At 55.1% G+C, this 14,969-nt stretch overlaps 1 protein-coding gene across 11 annotated transcripts in view; it reads right to left on the reverse strand.

Annotated features, from left to right (window-relative positions):
• The window catches only part of SIPA1L3 (signal induced proliferation associated 1 like 3), a 161,039-nt gene that overhangs the window by 29,664 nt on the left and 116,406 nt on the right, over positions 1-14,969 (reverse strand). For all 11 annotated transcript variants that reach the window (XM_078145812.1, XM_020978877.2, XM_078145806.1 and 8 more), the window contains 3 exons: positions 13,829-13,975; positions 7,565-7,692; positions 532-650 (listed from right to left, as the gene is read on the reverse strand). In XM_078145812.1, the coding sequence (XP_078001938.1) occupies positions 532-650; positions 7,565-7,692; positions 13,829-13,975 (394 nt within the window). The remainder of the gene's footprint in view (positions 1-531; positions 651-7,564; positions 7,693-13,828; positions 13,976-14,969) is intronic.

A 14,969-nucleotide genomic window follows, 5' to 3' on the forward strand; every position in this document is an offset into this window, starting at 1 on the left:
GACCCAAGGCTCATGGGGCGCAGGGCTCCTGGATATGGGTCTATCTCAGAAACTGAAAGAGGCCTGCACTTTGGTAGAACCAGAGGACTACTGAAAAGACTTCAAAGTTCACCCAAAGCCCGCCCTCTCCAAAAAGAACTGCCCTTGGACACCTGGAGGAATCTCAGATCTGGAGCTAGAAGGGAACCCCCTGAGGCCATCCAGCTCAACCCTTTCATTTTACAGATGAGGAAACCGAGGCTGAGAGAGGAGGCAAAGGGACTTGTGCCAAAGGTCACCCAGCAGAGGTAAGATGTGAACTCAGGCCCTCTGACTGCAGAGCTGGTACTCTTCACACCTCTCAATATAGGGAGAGGGGGGTGTCAGTGCACATGTAGGCGTACACCCCCCCCCACAAAACAACAGTGTCCCCCAAGGGGAGAGAGCTTTGGGACCCCAGCCAGGTGTGTGGCCACCCCTCTGGGTGGACGTGCAGGCGACCCCACCCACCTACAGCAGGGGGAGAGGGAGGGAGGGGCCATGCTGACTCACTCTGGAATGCCTGTTGGGGGAATCTTTGCCTGCCACATCCTGTCTGCTGACGTGTCTGCTCCCGGTGTTTGCACCCATGGCCGAAAGGCGGGACTGGGATGGCACGTGCCACAGGGGCTCTGCAGGGAAGAAGAAGAGCCTAGGGTTAGGGGTTACTGGGGCATGGCGCCCTGGCACCTGCCCCCAACGGCTGCCTGTCCTCGATCCCCTCCCATCTGTCCTCATCTCGGCTGCTCCGCTCTGGGCACATCAGAGGGAAAACTGAGACACTGTCCCTCACCTGCCCTGGGCAGACTCCCAGGAAGGAGAGAAACACAGGACAGGACAGTCAGCACTCCAAGGGGATGCAGGGACCATGTGACCAATTACCCTCCTCCTTCTGAATCAACCTTGGCTTACGTGCACATACATTGTAAACTCTAGAATTTACTGACTTTCAAAATTTAGTATTTTATTTTCCCCCAAATTACTTACAAAAACAACTGAGTTCCAAATTCTCTCCCTCCCTTCCTGCCCTCCCTCCACTGAGAAGGCAAAGCAATCTGCTATAGGTTACACATGTGCAGCCACATAAAACATGTCCATGTTAGCCATGTCATGAAAGAAAACACAGAAGAAAAGCCCCAAGAGAAAAAAGGAAATTGGCCGCCTTTTAAAAAGCCACTTTTACAGCTATCTTTTGTCCCACCATCACCTCCACTCCCAAGCCATCCAGAGCCGTTCTAAGGAAGCAGGAGAGAAAAGAGTAAAAGAAAGTTCTGCCCAACTAAAGAAAATAAAACCCATGAATGCTGACTTATGTGGCCTTTCCTACTGAATAGGGAGTGCAGGAAGGGATGTGAAAAGGCATGGGGCATGGGGGTTGGAGGCTGGGGGAGCCCCAAGCTGGCCCAACCATCTCCTTTTACAGCAGAGGAAGCAGAGACTCAAACAAGGTGCAGCATTAAGCCAAGGTGATAGAGGAATTCTTTTTTTTTTAAGCAGACCTATGATTTTATCTGCTATAGGGAATGAGCTCAGTGCTAAATCTTCAAGGTTACTCAGAAGCTTAAGAGTTGCCTAGGGCACTGAGAGAGCAAATGACTTGTCTGGGCTTACACAATGCCTCTGTGTGCTTGGGGAGAGGGACAGAGAGAGAGAGAAAAGGGAGGAAGAGGGTGAGGGAGAGGGAGGAGAAAGAGAAGGGAGGAAAGAGGGAAGGGGGAGGGAAAGGGAGGAGAGAGAGAGGGGAGGAAAGAGGGGAGAGAGGAGGGGAGGGGAGGAGGGGAAGGGGGAGGGAGAGAGGAGGAGGAGGGAGAGAAGGGAGGTGGGGAAGGAGAGGGAAGAGAAAGAGGAGGGGGAGGGAGAAAAGGGAGGAGAGAGAGAGGAGGAAAGAAGGGAGAGAGGAGGGGGAAGGGGAGGAGGGAAGGGGGAGGGAGAGGGAGGAGAGAGAGGGGGAGGAAAGAGGAAAGAGAGGAGGGGGAGGGGAGGAGGGGAAGGGGGGAGGGAGAGAGGAAGAGGAGGGAGAGGGAAGAGAAAGAGGAGGGGAGGAAAGAAGGGAGAGAGGAGGGGCAGGGGAGGAGGGGAAGGGGGGAAGGAGAGGGAGGAGAAAGAGGGGAGGAAAGAAGGGAGAGAAGAGGGGGAGGGAGAAAAGGGAGGAGAGAGAGAGGAGGAGGAGGGAGGAGGGGAGAGAGAAGGGAGGTGGGGAGGGAGGCAAAGAGGGGGAGGAGCACTCAGGTTCTCAACTCCAAGCCCAGGGCTCTTTTTCATTGCTATGGTGCCTGGGGTCCCTCCTAGTTCTAACGAGCCCCAGCTCTGATTTGCTGCCACCCAGCCATAAGAGAGAAGCAGCTAGGTGCGCTGCTTGCCCTGGAGTCAGGAGAACCAGAGTTCAAATCTAGCCTCAGACACTTCCTAGCTGTGTGACCCCGGGCAAGTCACTTCACCCTGTTTGTCTCAGTTTCCTCATATGCAAAATAAGCAGGAGAAGAAAACGGCAAAGCCCTCCAGTATCTTTGCCAAGAAAACCCCAAATGGGGCCATGAGGAGCTGGACATGGCTGAAAACGACCTACTAATCACAACAAATCCCTAAGCGAGAACAGTCCTGAATCTCACAAGGAGCAGACCTCACAGGAAGCCCCCAGCGTCTCCCGTCCTTGGCCAGTGCCTTGCTCCCCTTGGCAGTGGTTAGCTTTCACAACTGAAGCCCGCGCTGGCTTCTGGACAGCCAGAGATGCAGCCAGTTTCGTGGCATTCGTTCCAGCCTGGTTTGGTATTATACACGACAGTACTGGTCGAAAGCGTTAAAGCTTAAACTGCTTCATGGGTCTCATCACAACCCTGTGGAATAGATGCTCCTATTAACCCCACGTGAGCTTGGAAGAAGCGTAGGCCCGGAGCCAGTAAAAATTAGGGCTGGGACTTGAATCCAGGTCTTCTGGACTTCAAATCCTGCCTATTTCAAGGCTGGGATGCCATCGTAGAGAGAAGGGCTGGAAGGTATGCAGATGGGGGTGTCCTCTCCAGGCCCTCTCTGGGGTCTCTCTGTGGATGAGCCCCTGCCTTTGGCGGCTCCCACCCGACAACACAACGACTCAGTGTAGCAACAAGGCCGAGCATGATCACATGACAACACTGAGGCTCATGGCAGTTTTAATGGCTGGCCCTCAAGTCTCAGAGGCAGCACTGGAACCCAGGGCTCAGTGCTCTCTGCCCTCTTCCATCTTGGTTAGGTACCTGAGCAGGCAGCATGCTGGCCCTTATCCAATCTCAGAGCCAAAGCCTTCTTGGGATTGCTGAGAATACCAGGCCGCAGGAGGTAAATGCACTTGCCATCCTGGGAATGCCGTGAAGTGTTCCGGAGGGACATGGGGATGTTCAGCACCAGGGATACCTGCCTCCTGGTCCGCAAGGGGCTTGGCTGTTGGGACCTTGTCAAGGGAGCAGCACGGTGGACAGAGCAAAGGCCCATTCCATCGCTGGTTACACGGATGCCCGTCTGGTGAAGGAAGCAGCATGGCAGACAGAGCGAAACGGCATCCCATCGCTGGTTATGTGGTGGCTTGTCTGGGAGGTGGGACTAAACAGAAGCAGGCCAGGCCCAAAGTGAGCACAGTAGGGCTACTCTGGCTTGACGGCTGCGGCTGAATGAAGCTTTCGTGAGCAGCAGGTGCAAAGATAAGAAACTGAGTCCAGGGAAAGTGCAGGCGAGGTAGGAGTGGGAAGGGCAGGGGGCTAAGTTGGAGTCAGAGTCCCTAAGACAGGAGAAAATCGATCCTTAGGCACGTCTGCATCCGACGATTTACCCGGCTCTTGGAAGCAACACCCTCATCGAGGAACGGGGGGATGAAGTCTAAGTGTGACTGCCGGCCAGAAGACGACCACGGCCTCACACCAGGATCAGTGATCCGAGTGGGAGAAAAGACCGGGACTCCCCCACCCTCCCTCAGGTGATGGGACAGGAGGTCAAAGGAAGTGGGGAGGATGGGGGGGGCATATAGCTCTCTTTCCATCCTCCCAGTGAACTCAGGAGACACCTGACTCACCTGAGGGGCAGCTAGGCTGGGCTTCCTGGCCTGCAGCCAGGGCCACAGAATGTGGGAGGGGATAACAAGTGCCTGAAGGCCACCCTGGGGACCACAGTTCTAGAGTCTGACTCTTGAGGGATAACCTCAGTTTCCTCCTGTAAAATGGGGGTGATGATAGCCAGCACCCACTTTCCAGGTTGTTGTGAGGATCAGATGAGATCCTATTTGCAAATCCAAAGATGCCCATTACTGTTGCTGTGGTTTTACTGTTATTCAAGGAGGATCTGAGAGAAGATGTGCTACGGAGAGGAGGATGGCAGGTCCAGGACGAGCCCCTCCCCAAGCAGACACAGTCGCCCCAGGCCTCTGATCACTCTGGCCCTCACTAACATACAGACCTGCTCTTCCACAGAGGGCATGGATGCGCTCAGACCCTCCAAAGATGGCAGCCGAGCCACGCACACAGGACAGCCTGAGAAGGTGAGGCTGAGCTTCCACTGAGGGCTTATGGGAGGGAGGTGAACAAGAGAGGGTACCCGGTGGTAGGCTTCAGAGTGAGGGGTGTCCTGGTTCTCCCAAAGGCCTTTCATGCCAGGCAGGGCTGAACAGAAGTGTGGCCTGGTGGGCATCTTCTGGGGCCAAATGTGCCCCAATTCTGCAGCTTTCCAAATGGGACGGGCCTGCTCCTCACTGCGGCCAGGCCCAAGGCTTGTGGCTGCCTCGGTCCCAGGGCCCTCTCCAAAGTGCTCCATCAACAGGCAGAGGAAGGACGTGATGCTCTCGAAGGCTCAGAGCCATTGACTGCCCTCTCCAGCAGGCTGAGGACGGCCCTTTCCCCACAGGCTTCCTCCACGTGGACTTCCTGGGCCCGAGGCTGCCTTGCTTGGCTGGCCCTGGACACAGGAACAGGTTTTCTCTGCTGTGGGCTCTGTGGCTCTCTCGCTCTGGGGAAGCCCCTACAAATGAAGCCAGATGTCTCTGCCCCAGGAGACTCCGGGCCGTGACATCCTGCCTGTCAGGGCTAGGGGAAGAAAGGGAGACAGGAGCAAAACAAGCCTCTTCAATCATCCTCATCTGCTGCAGGGATACGGCCGAGGGAAGGGCCAGGGCCACAGGTGGGCAGCTCGCTGGAGGAGGCGATGCCGGGCAATGCCAGACCTTCTCCTCCCAGGCTCCGTCACCTCACACTGAGAAACAGCGCCATGCAATTAGCAGCCGGGCTGCTCGCCCTCCAGCCTGGAAGGACGCCGCCATCAGGATGGTTCAGAGCAGCCCCTCACGGACCTGACCTACAGCCATGGGTGGCTGGGGCAGGGCCGTTGCCAAACCCATCCCTACTCACTTCCCCACAGCACAGTCCTTTCTTCCCATCAACCTGACGAGAGGGGGACTGCAAATGTCACTGTCACCATTTTACAGATGGTTAAACTGTGCTCAGACTGGCCAGGACACAGCTAAGTGTGGAGGTGCAGGGACTCAAGCCTGGGTCTTCTGACTTCTGAGGCTCGGCATGGAGAGCTTCCCAGAGACCTGGAGGCTTCTTCAAGCCCCCTCCCAAACCACCCTGGGAGGCTGCCAGGCCCTCTTGGGGCTCAGCTGGGGGCAGGTCTGGCCGGAACAACAAGCATGCCCACCCTCAGCGTCAGTGGGGTGAAGGCTGGGCAGAGCCCTGGAGGCAGCGACCTGGCCGCACAGAGCAGCAGAAGCCACCTCCCTCTCCCTGCCCGCCCTGCCTGATGCGATGGGCGAATGAGAAGCAATGACTAAATCAGAGATTTCAGCTATCTTGTCCCAGGGGCAGGGTGGGAGTCGGATGACAGACCTCAGCCACACTGGCTGGTCTGGGAGGGTGAGGGAGGGCCACTGGCAGACAGAGCACACCAGGCCTGGCCTCGCCTGGGAGACGGGGAGTGCCAGAGGAAAGCCCCGGTGTGCTGAAAGGGCCTCTGAGGGCACGGGAAGAACACAGACCAGGGAGGTGGAGCCCTGGGCTGGGACCCTGCTGGTCCTTATCAGCGCCCCTCACTTCCCTTACCTTTCAGAGAGGGGGCTGGATTAGAAAGATTCCCAGTGTGCAGTGTGGGGGGGTGGGGGATGGACGGTCCATCCTGGCCTGGGAACTTCTCTGAAAAACCTTTCCATAACTGTATTTCATTATGCTTGGTTTCCTTTGTAAGCCCATGAATTTTATTTTATGCATTAAAAACCGTGATTCTGGGAGGGGTCCCTAGGCCTTCCCAGCCTGCCCATGACAGCAAAAGGGTTGACTTTCCATCTGTGACCCTTGACCCCGCCCCCAATGCCAGGATGGATGAGAAGGTCCCTGCAGCTGCATGAACACTAACGGGGAGGGTCTACACCTGAGATCAGGCACAGCCCTGGGGGGCTTGAGGACGGGTGAAGGAAGACTCCAGTGGCTGGGCAGGAGGGACCGGACCCCCTCCGCTCACTTGACCATGCAGGGACGTGGCTAGTCCATGCCAAGGGCCCTTTCCTTTGGGCTCCTTCTGACCAGTCTCGTTTCTCTAGAAAGGGGTTTCTCGGCTTTCTCAGAAAGCTGGGGGTGGGCAGCAGGGGTCTGGTTCAGCTCTGCCTGTGGGGCCACTTCTCCTCTGCCTCAGTTTCTATCTGAGGAAGATGTAAAGCACAATATACGATCAGGCATCTGAATCTGATCAGTAGAAGCAGTTCAGTCTCAAAGGCACCCTTGTTAAGTACAAACAGCTGAGACAAGAGTGGGCAGGGTCCTGGGGAGGGGGTGGGATCCCTGGGCAGAAGAGCAAGGACTGAACAGCGAGGCGAGGGAGCCCCCAAGACCAGCCCTGCTGACCTCATCGCTGGGGCTGCGGTGGCCCATGAACGGCCCGTCTCTATTTTCACTCGCCAAAACTTGATGCCAAAAAGGGGAGGGGGTAGGGAGAGTCTAAGCAGCACTGCCCCCTCGCAGAGAACCAGGCCCAGAACTCTTGTGGGCCCTAGATCACTGAGGGGGACAAGCACAGACAGCTCCCAGCAGCCGGTGAGGAGGCAAAAACAAAGACGTCAGAGCTGGGGCCTTCCTTCAGGAATCCAACAAGATATAGGGAGACAGGAGCAGCCCCATGGGACTGGAATCTGGGCAGCCGAGGCGACCCCGATCTCACTCACCTGAGGCCTTCCTGCCTCCTTCTCCTCCCCTCCCCTCCTCTCTCTCTCTGTCTCTCTCTTTCTCCTCTGTCTCTTTTTTCTGTCTCTCTCTCCCCCCGTCTCTGTCTCTCTCCTCCTCTCTCTCCCCCCTCCCCCCTTCCTCCTCTCCATCTCTGTTTGTCTGTCTCTCTCTCTCTCTTCCTCTCACTCTCTGTCTCTCCCTTCCTTCCTTCCTCCTGACAGCAGCTGTTAACAGAAGAGAGGGGCAAACAGGGCTGGCCGGAGTGCCCTGTCCTCTGTCAGCCCCTGCAGGACACGCAGTGACCTGACGCTGGGGGGAGGAGGAGGGGGAGGAATGGGGGCGGGGGAGGGGGATCCAGGCCCCTCATGGTGTCTCACCTGGCTTCTGCCTCTCCATGGTGCTCTCCTGGCTGGTCAGGCCGCCTGAGGAGGAGTCGCCGCTGGACAGCCCTTCGTGGCCGTGGTGGGGCTCAAACGGCAGCAGAGGATGCTGGGAGGCTGCATATCTGTGGAGGGAACAGGGAAGCACCAGCTGAAAGTTCAAGACACATCCCTCAGGGAGGAAAAGCACCCCGCCCTGAGCAGCAGCCCCGCGCCATGTTCGTGAGCAGGTTTTAAATATACAGGGTTCAGACTTGGGGAGGGGGCGGAGAGCGGCTCATGAGATCCGATGAGTAAGAAGTGAGATGGACAATTAACTCCTTGCCAGGAAGGCGAGGCTGAGCCCTGAAAGGAGCCGGCGGAAGGCAGCAGGACGCTGAAGGTGACCGACTGCCATGGGCTGGCCTGCTCTGCTCCTCCTTCCCTGACCTCACCCCCTGCACACACATGCATGCATGCACACACATACACAGAGCATACCCACACACATGCACCACACATACATGCATGCACACACAGTGCACCCCCCCACATGCATGCACACACAAGCACCCACACACACACACACACGCATGCACACACAGACCCTCCTCAAGAGGATGACCAGAGACTGACCCAAATGAGCTCAGTGGGCCCCACCTTGGGGGGGAGAAGGGGGAGGTGGGAAGAGAATCCTCCCCACTGGGAATCAATGAGAAACAGAGGAAAGAGGGAATGGAACCTTCCCTCCTAGACAGAAAGTCTGTTCAGGACCTCTCTTCTGTGCTTATCTGGTATCATATCTGGTATCACTGATATTGGGTTGTGGCCTTGAATGAATGAATAAAGCACTGATTAAGCGTGCCACATACCAAGCTCCACCCTAAGCTCTAAGGAGATCCAAACAGAAGCACAGAGACATCCCTGGCCTTGAGGAGCTCCCGTTCTACACAGGAAGGTTTCAGCAGCAGGGCACATAGAAGGTCCCACCCACAGTCCCTCAGATTTATTGTGGTTCAGTTGTTCAGTCCTGCCCAAGTCTCCATGAGCTCATTGCAGGGTTTTCTTGGCAAAAATATCAGAGTGCTTTGCCATTTCCTTCTCCAGCTCATCTTACTGATGACGAAACTGAGGCAGACAGGGTGAAGTGACTTGCCCAGGTCTCACAGCTAGTGAATGTCTGAGGCCACCTTTGAATCCAGGTCTTCCTGAGTCCGAGCCCAGCGCTCTCTCCATCGCACCACCAAGTTGCCCTAATGTTAATGTCATTTCTACTGATAAAATCTGTTTCTGATGCTGAACCACCTGACAGCCCAAGGAGGCTGGTGGAGGGAGTTTTCTCTTCTGGGCCTTCATCACTGGGCCCTATCTCCCCAAGGCTTGCTCCCTTGGACATGGCTGGAAGGAGCAGTGCGATGATGCTGTGCTAATATTCTAGGAAGGGGAGAGGAAACAGAACCTTAACATGTTCCAAGGGTACTGAGGGAGTTAAATGTGAAACAGAAGACCTGGAGCAGGGGAACTGACTCTGTTCTGAGGGTAGAAAGAGAAAGGAAGGAAAAGGGAAAAGGACCTAGAAAGTGCAGAAAGTAGGAGGGAGAAACTGGGTGGGGGAGAAGACACAAACATGGAGGAGGGGAAGCAGGAGTGGGCATCGGATGAACCTTATTCTTTTCTGAAGCAGACAAAGGACAGGTGAACGCACACCTTGGTGCAGAAATACATCTAGTTTAACAGGGATACAAGCAGGGAAGGGAATATAATACTGCGGAGGAGGGTGGTCCCAAGCAAACTTCCTAATCCTGAAGAAGGAAGGCAGTTGATAAAAAAAGCAAAGCACACTGAGCATCGAGGCAGCTGCCCATCAGTGGGGGAGCAGCAGAACACGGGGTACTAAGGGAATGTAATGGGATACGATTCTGCCATAAAAGGAATGCTGGACGGCATGGACCAACGCAAAGCAAAGCGAGCAGGAGCAGAGGAGTTCAGACGAAGACGGCGGCCTCCCTGTGACGAATGCAGTGGCCGCTGCTGGAGGCGCGTCCCCCATCTCCTTGGTGGCTGCCAAGGGACTCATGGGCCATAGCGACACACCCGTGTTCAGACACGGCGGCCGGGAGGCTTTGTTAGGGGAGATGATGGCGCACACCAGGACGCTCAGCAGACAAGGCTCAGCGCTTTTGGACAAGGGTCTTTCTCTCCTTTTCTTCCTTCCTTCCTTCCTCTCCCTCTTTCAGTTTTTAATCGGAAGGAGAAGATGGGGGCTTAGCAAGAGTGACACAAAAATGGGGGGCATTAAAACGAAGGCACAGAACAGAAGGAAGCATAGACAGGAGAGTTTTCAAAAGGAATACACAGAACTTAAGAGTTTCCTGTGCAATCTTTTGGACATTATTCTACGTATATGGAAAAGAAAACTAAAACCCAAAGAGACACGGCAATGGGTGAGGTAGTATTCTGGGAGCAAACGTCCCTTGGTGTGGACAGCGGAGCCCCTGGGGCCCTGCAGGCCACTTCCTCCAGGACTGTTAACCCATGGCCAGATGTTCTGATCAGCTGAGGCTCTGGACAGCGGCAGCTCGGCCCTAGCTGCACAGGGGTCAGCCAGGCTGAAGAATGTGAAGACGATCTTCTCTGGAGAAATGCCAGAGAAAGCAGGATGAGTGAGGAAAAGGCCAGATGCCAACGTGGCCCAGGGACTTGACCCACCCTCATTAAGTAAGCAGTGGGTCTAGAGCATTCCCAGAAAGTCTGCTCTGGTCACACTGGCCTATTTGTGGTTGCCAGTACATAACATCTGTCTCATCTCCCACCTCGGCGTATTTGCCCAGGCTGTACCCAACGCCCAGAATGCCCTCTCTCCTCCCCTCTACCTCACAGGATCACTCACTAGTTCTCTGTCAGAGCACAGCTCAGGCATCGACTTCGAACGAGGCATTTCCTGGGCCTCCAGCTGTTAACAGTCTCTCCCCCTGGGAATTACTTAGCAATGACTTGGGGCTGCCTTGTTTGTGTGCACATGGACATGACACACAGTGAGATGCTGGCCTGAGAGGCTGCCTCACTTCTGGCCCAGACCAGCCCCTGGCATACTGACAAATGAATGCTGAAAGACAGCATGAGGTGTGCTTGAGACACAGACAGAAGCCAGAGATGAAAGCCTCCAGACTGGCCTCCACTCGACTGCAGATCTGACCAGGCTCCCCTCACCTCAGTCTGGCTTTGTAACCTGCCCCTGCTCCCATTCCAGCCTTCTCACACCTGACCCCCAGTCTCCCTGCCCTTGGCCCCTCCATCTAGCGACCCCAGCCTCCATCTCTCGACTTCCATCTCCTGGCCTCCCTCCCAGCCTCCATCTCCTGGCCTCCCAGCCTCCATCTCTCGACTTCCATCTCCTGGCCTCCCTCCCAGCCTCCATCTCCTGGCCTCCCAGCCTCCATCTCTCGGCCTCTATCTCCTGGACTCCCAGCCTCCATCTCTCGGCCATCCATCCCCCTTGAACACTCTCTCTCCTCCGCTCAGACCACTGACCTCCCTGGCTTCCTCCAAGAACCAGTTAAAATCTGACCTCAGTCCTTCACTTCATGGCCTCTTTGATCATTCCCATGACCCTGACCATAGCTGGTTGGTGCTCGGTTCTTTTCATGTTGTCTCCTCTATTAGAGCATAAGCTCCATGAGGGCAGGGCTTGTTTTTTGCCTTTCTGCCAGCACTTGGCAAAGCAGGTATTTAATTAAGTAGGTTAATTAATATACTGATTGTTAACTGACTGACTGTGGGAGATCTGAGCCAGGCCTAGGGAAATCCTAGCAAGGCAGCTAGGTGGTACAGTGGCCCTGGAGTCAGGAAGAGCTGAGTTCAAATCCATACTCAGATGTTTCCTAGCTGTGTGACCCTGGGCAAGTCACTTACCTCGTCTGCCTCAGTTTACCCAACTGTAAAATAGGGATAGCAGTAGCACCTCCCTCCCAATAATGAAGATGAAATGAGAGAATATTTGGAAAGCACTTAGCACGGTGCCTGGCACACAGTAGGCACTACATAAATGTAAGCTGCTATCAGGATATACCCAGGGGCTCCCAACTAGCGCTGTGTTCAGCGCCCCTCAGTGGTTGCTCCCTCCTCCCCTGCCCTACTTCCTTCTTCTAAGACTCAGCCCAAATCCCACCTCATGCAGGTGATCTCGCCAGCTCCCTCCCTACCCATGTCTTGTCTACACCTGCTCTGGGACTGGCTGTCTGCAGGCTGCCTCCCCTACTGGCGTGTGAGCCCCAGAGTGAAGGCAGCCTCGTCTGCCCTCTTATGCACTGGGTGCGGAGCACAGGCCTGGCTGCAGTATCTAAAGGCTTCAGAGATGCCTGGTGCCTTCCCGACTGCCCAGCCTGCCCCGGCCCCTTTGCTGCTCTTGCGGAAGCCTCCCATCGGCTCTGACGAGGCATGTGTGCCAGGAAGGCCACATGGCCACAGGGGCTCTGCCAAGCAGGCCCACCAGCTCACAGGCCTCGGGGAGCATCTGCATGGCCTGGTCCTCCCTAACAGGGCTGGGCCAGGCTGCCTTCTGAGCGTCTAAACCAGGCAAGACCGACGGGTGGCTCATGGATCTTAAAAACCCCTGCTGACGGAGGCCCTGAAGCCACCTCATTCCATGACTCCAGAGGCTGATGACCCCTGTGGGTGAGACCCTGTGCTTGGGCGGCCCTCACTTCGCGCCTCTGCAAAACAGGACCACACCAGACCATCCCTCAGCCTCCTTCCCCCCTGACCCAAGCGCGCTCTGAAGGCCCAGGAGTTCTAAGGAAAGATCGGGAGCCATTCGTCCAGGGGGACGGATTCTCCCCCTGACTTGCCTGGGTCTGGCTTCCCAGAACAGGCTGGAGACGTTCTGAGAGTCTCTTCCCAACATGTCTTTTGGGGCTCGTGACCCTCTTCTCCAGCCACCACCAGGCTCCAGGATCTGAGCCAAGCTTAGGGACGAATCCCCAGCTGAACTCAACTGTGGGGTCACCCTCAATGATGAGACTGCCCTAAGGGACGGATGCCACTCTCCTCTCTCCCACCTAGGACCCAGCAGCCTTTGTGCTCCCGTTTGCCTCGGGTAGAATGGGAGTGGAAAGGCTTTTGTCTAGGAGGATGGGTTACTAATGGGAAGGAGCTGCACGGAAGCTGCTGCTTAATGACAGAACAGAAGCCCTGTGAAAAGCTCAGCTCCTACTGCCCCCCCAGGAGTATTCAATTGGGGGCTTTGTCTAGGAAGTGACTGTGCCAAGACATTCCTCAGACAGGGTGTGGGCACTGCAGCGGCAACTATTTCCTGACCTGGGAGGAGGGGGCTGGGGCATTATTTCTGCATTACAAATGGGGAAACTGAGGCTCAGAGGGGATATGACATGCTCAGGATCAATTAGAGCGGGTCATGTGCCCCTCCACAGGCGGCAGGCATGGCCCTGCTCATCCTCTCCCAAATTTGGGACAGGTCCTGCCCCGAAGACACTTTCTGCCAGAGCAGAAGAGGAGAGGGTGGCTCCTCCTGGAGGCCAGTTCTGGCTCTGGGCACCCCAACCCTGACCTGGGTAGATGGTGCCCACGTGCCCTGTGCCTGGCTAGCAGGAGGCCTCCCAGGATACATGTGGAACGATCACCACACTCATCTTGAGCAGCGCATCAGAATGACCAGAGGTGCAGGCACACAGCCACACTTGGACCCCTTCCCTCCTCTGTCAAGCAGGTACCGACGTCCGAGGCCTCACACTTGTGCCCCCCCCACCCACTCTCACAACGTACCAACACTCACACAGACACACAGAGACATACACACCCGCTATCTTTCTCTCTCTGAAAGCCCCCTCCATGGTCCCAGTCACCTCGCCCAGGGATCCCCACTGCCCACTCTGAGCACACTCCACCATCACCAGGTCTGGACGGAGGAGGAGGAGGAGGAGGAGGAGGTGGGGCTATCATCACCCCAGAGCCCGAACACTGATGGACCAGGCTGAGGATCTGCTTAAAGCAAACATGCTGAATTCCCCACGTTAGCAGTTTGCCTCCAGCTTAGTGACTAGGGCAGGGACTTAAGGTTCACCAGCATTTCCACATCTAAGGCAGAGTCCTACTTGAATCAATACATGGTCACTCCTGACTGCCAGAGTGTGGACGAGGCCGTGTCCTGTGACAGGCGGTCTGTGCTGAGGCTGACCAAGGACCCCTTCCCTTCCTTGAGCCCCGGTGAGGGGATGGAAGCTGGCTGTGCCCACTGGGGCCTGGCTGAAGGCTGGGGGCCCCTACCTCTCTGGGGATGGCTTGTAGCGTGTGTAGGAGGAAGGTCCCCCGGAGCCTGGAGTGGAGAAACTCCCCGAAGATTGTCGATAAGGCTGGACTCTGTCCACCCCTGCTGGTGAGGCTGGATAGGAATTCTCTGGAAAGCTGACAGGCCTAAGATGAGACGGGGGAGGTGAGAAGGAGGCAGTGTGGGTCAGCGGGAAGCACATGGCCTAGAGGTCAGAGGACCTGGGTTTCCAGGCCCTATTCTGCCTTAGGGAGCTGTCTGACTAGATAACTGACTGAGCCTATTTGGACCTCAGTCTCCTCATTTGTAAAATGGGAAAAATGGTGCCTGTCCTGCCACTCCTAAAGACTGTGATAAGGGCTTAGAGACAAAAATTGTGTGTGAATGTGAGTGTGTGTATATATATGTGTGAGTATGTCTATGAATGTAGCGTATGTGTACATATGAGTTGATGTGTGTGTGTAAGTATAAGTGTGTAAACATGAGTGTATATGAATGTAGTGTGTGTAAATATGAGCGCATGAATGTAGTGTGTACGTACGAGTGTGTGTGTATCAGTGTGTAAACATGAGCGTGTATATGAATGTCGTGTGTGTAAATGAGTGTATGAATGTAGTGTGTACGCACAAGTGTGTATCAGTGTGTAAACATGAGCGTGTATATGAATGTCGTGTGTGTAAATGAGTGTATGAATGTAGTGTGTACGCACAAGTGTGTATCAGTGTGTAAACATAAGCATGTATATGAATGTAGTGTGTGTAAACAAGTATGAATGTAGTGTGTGTATGCACAAGTGTGAGTGTGTATCCATGTATAAACAGGAGTGTGTGTACATATGAGTGTGAATGTGTATTAGTGTGTAAACATAAGTGTGTATGTGAATGTAGTGTAAGTATGAGTGCATGAATGTAGGGTGTATACGTACAAGTGTGAATGCGTATCAGTGTGTAAACATGAGCGTGTATATGAATGTCATGTGTGTAAATGAGTGTATCAATGTAGTGTGTACGCACAAGTGTGAGTGTGTATCAGTGTGTAAACATGAGTATGTATATGAATGTAGTGTGTGTAAACGAGTATGAACGTAGTGTGTGTATGCACAAGTGTGAGTATCAGTGTATAAACAGGAGTGTGTGTACA

This window comes from Phascolarctos cinereus, unplaced genomic scaffold (assembly GCF_003287225.1).
Source record: "Phascolarctos cinereus isolate Bilbo 61053 unplaced genomic scaffold, phaCin_HiC Scaffold_726;HRSCAF=1367, whole genome shotgun sequence".
NCBI classification, from domain to species: Eukaryota; Metazoa; Chordata; class Mammalia; order Diprotodontia; family Phascolarctidae; genus Phascolarctos; species Phascolarctos cinereus.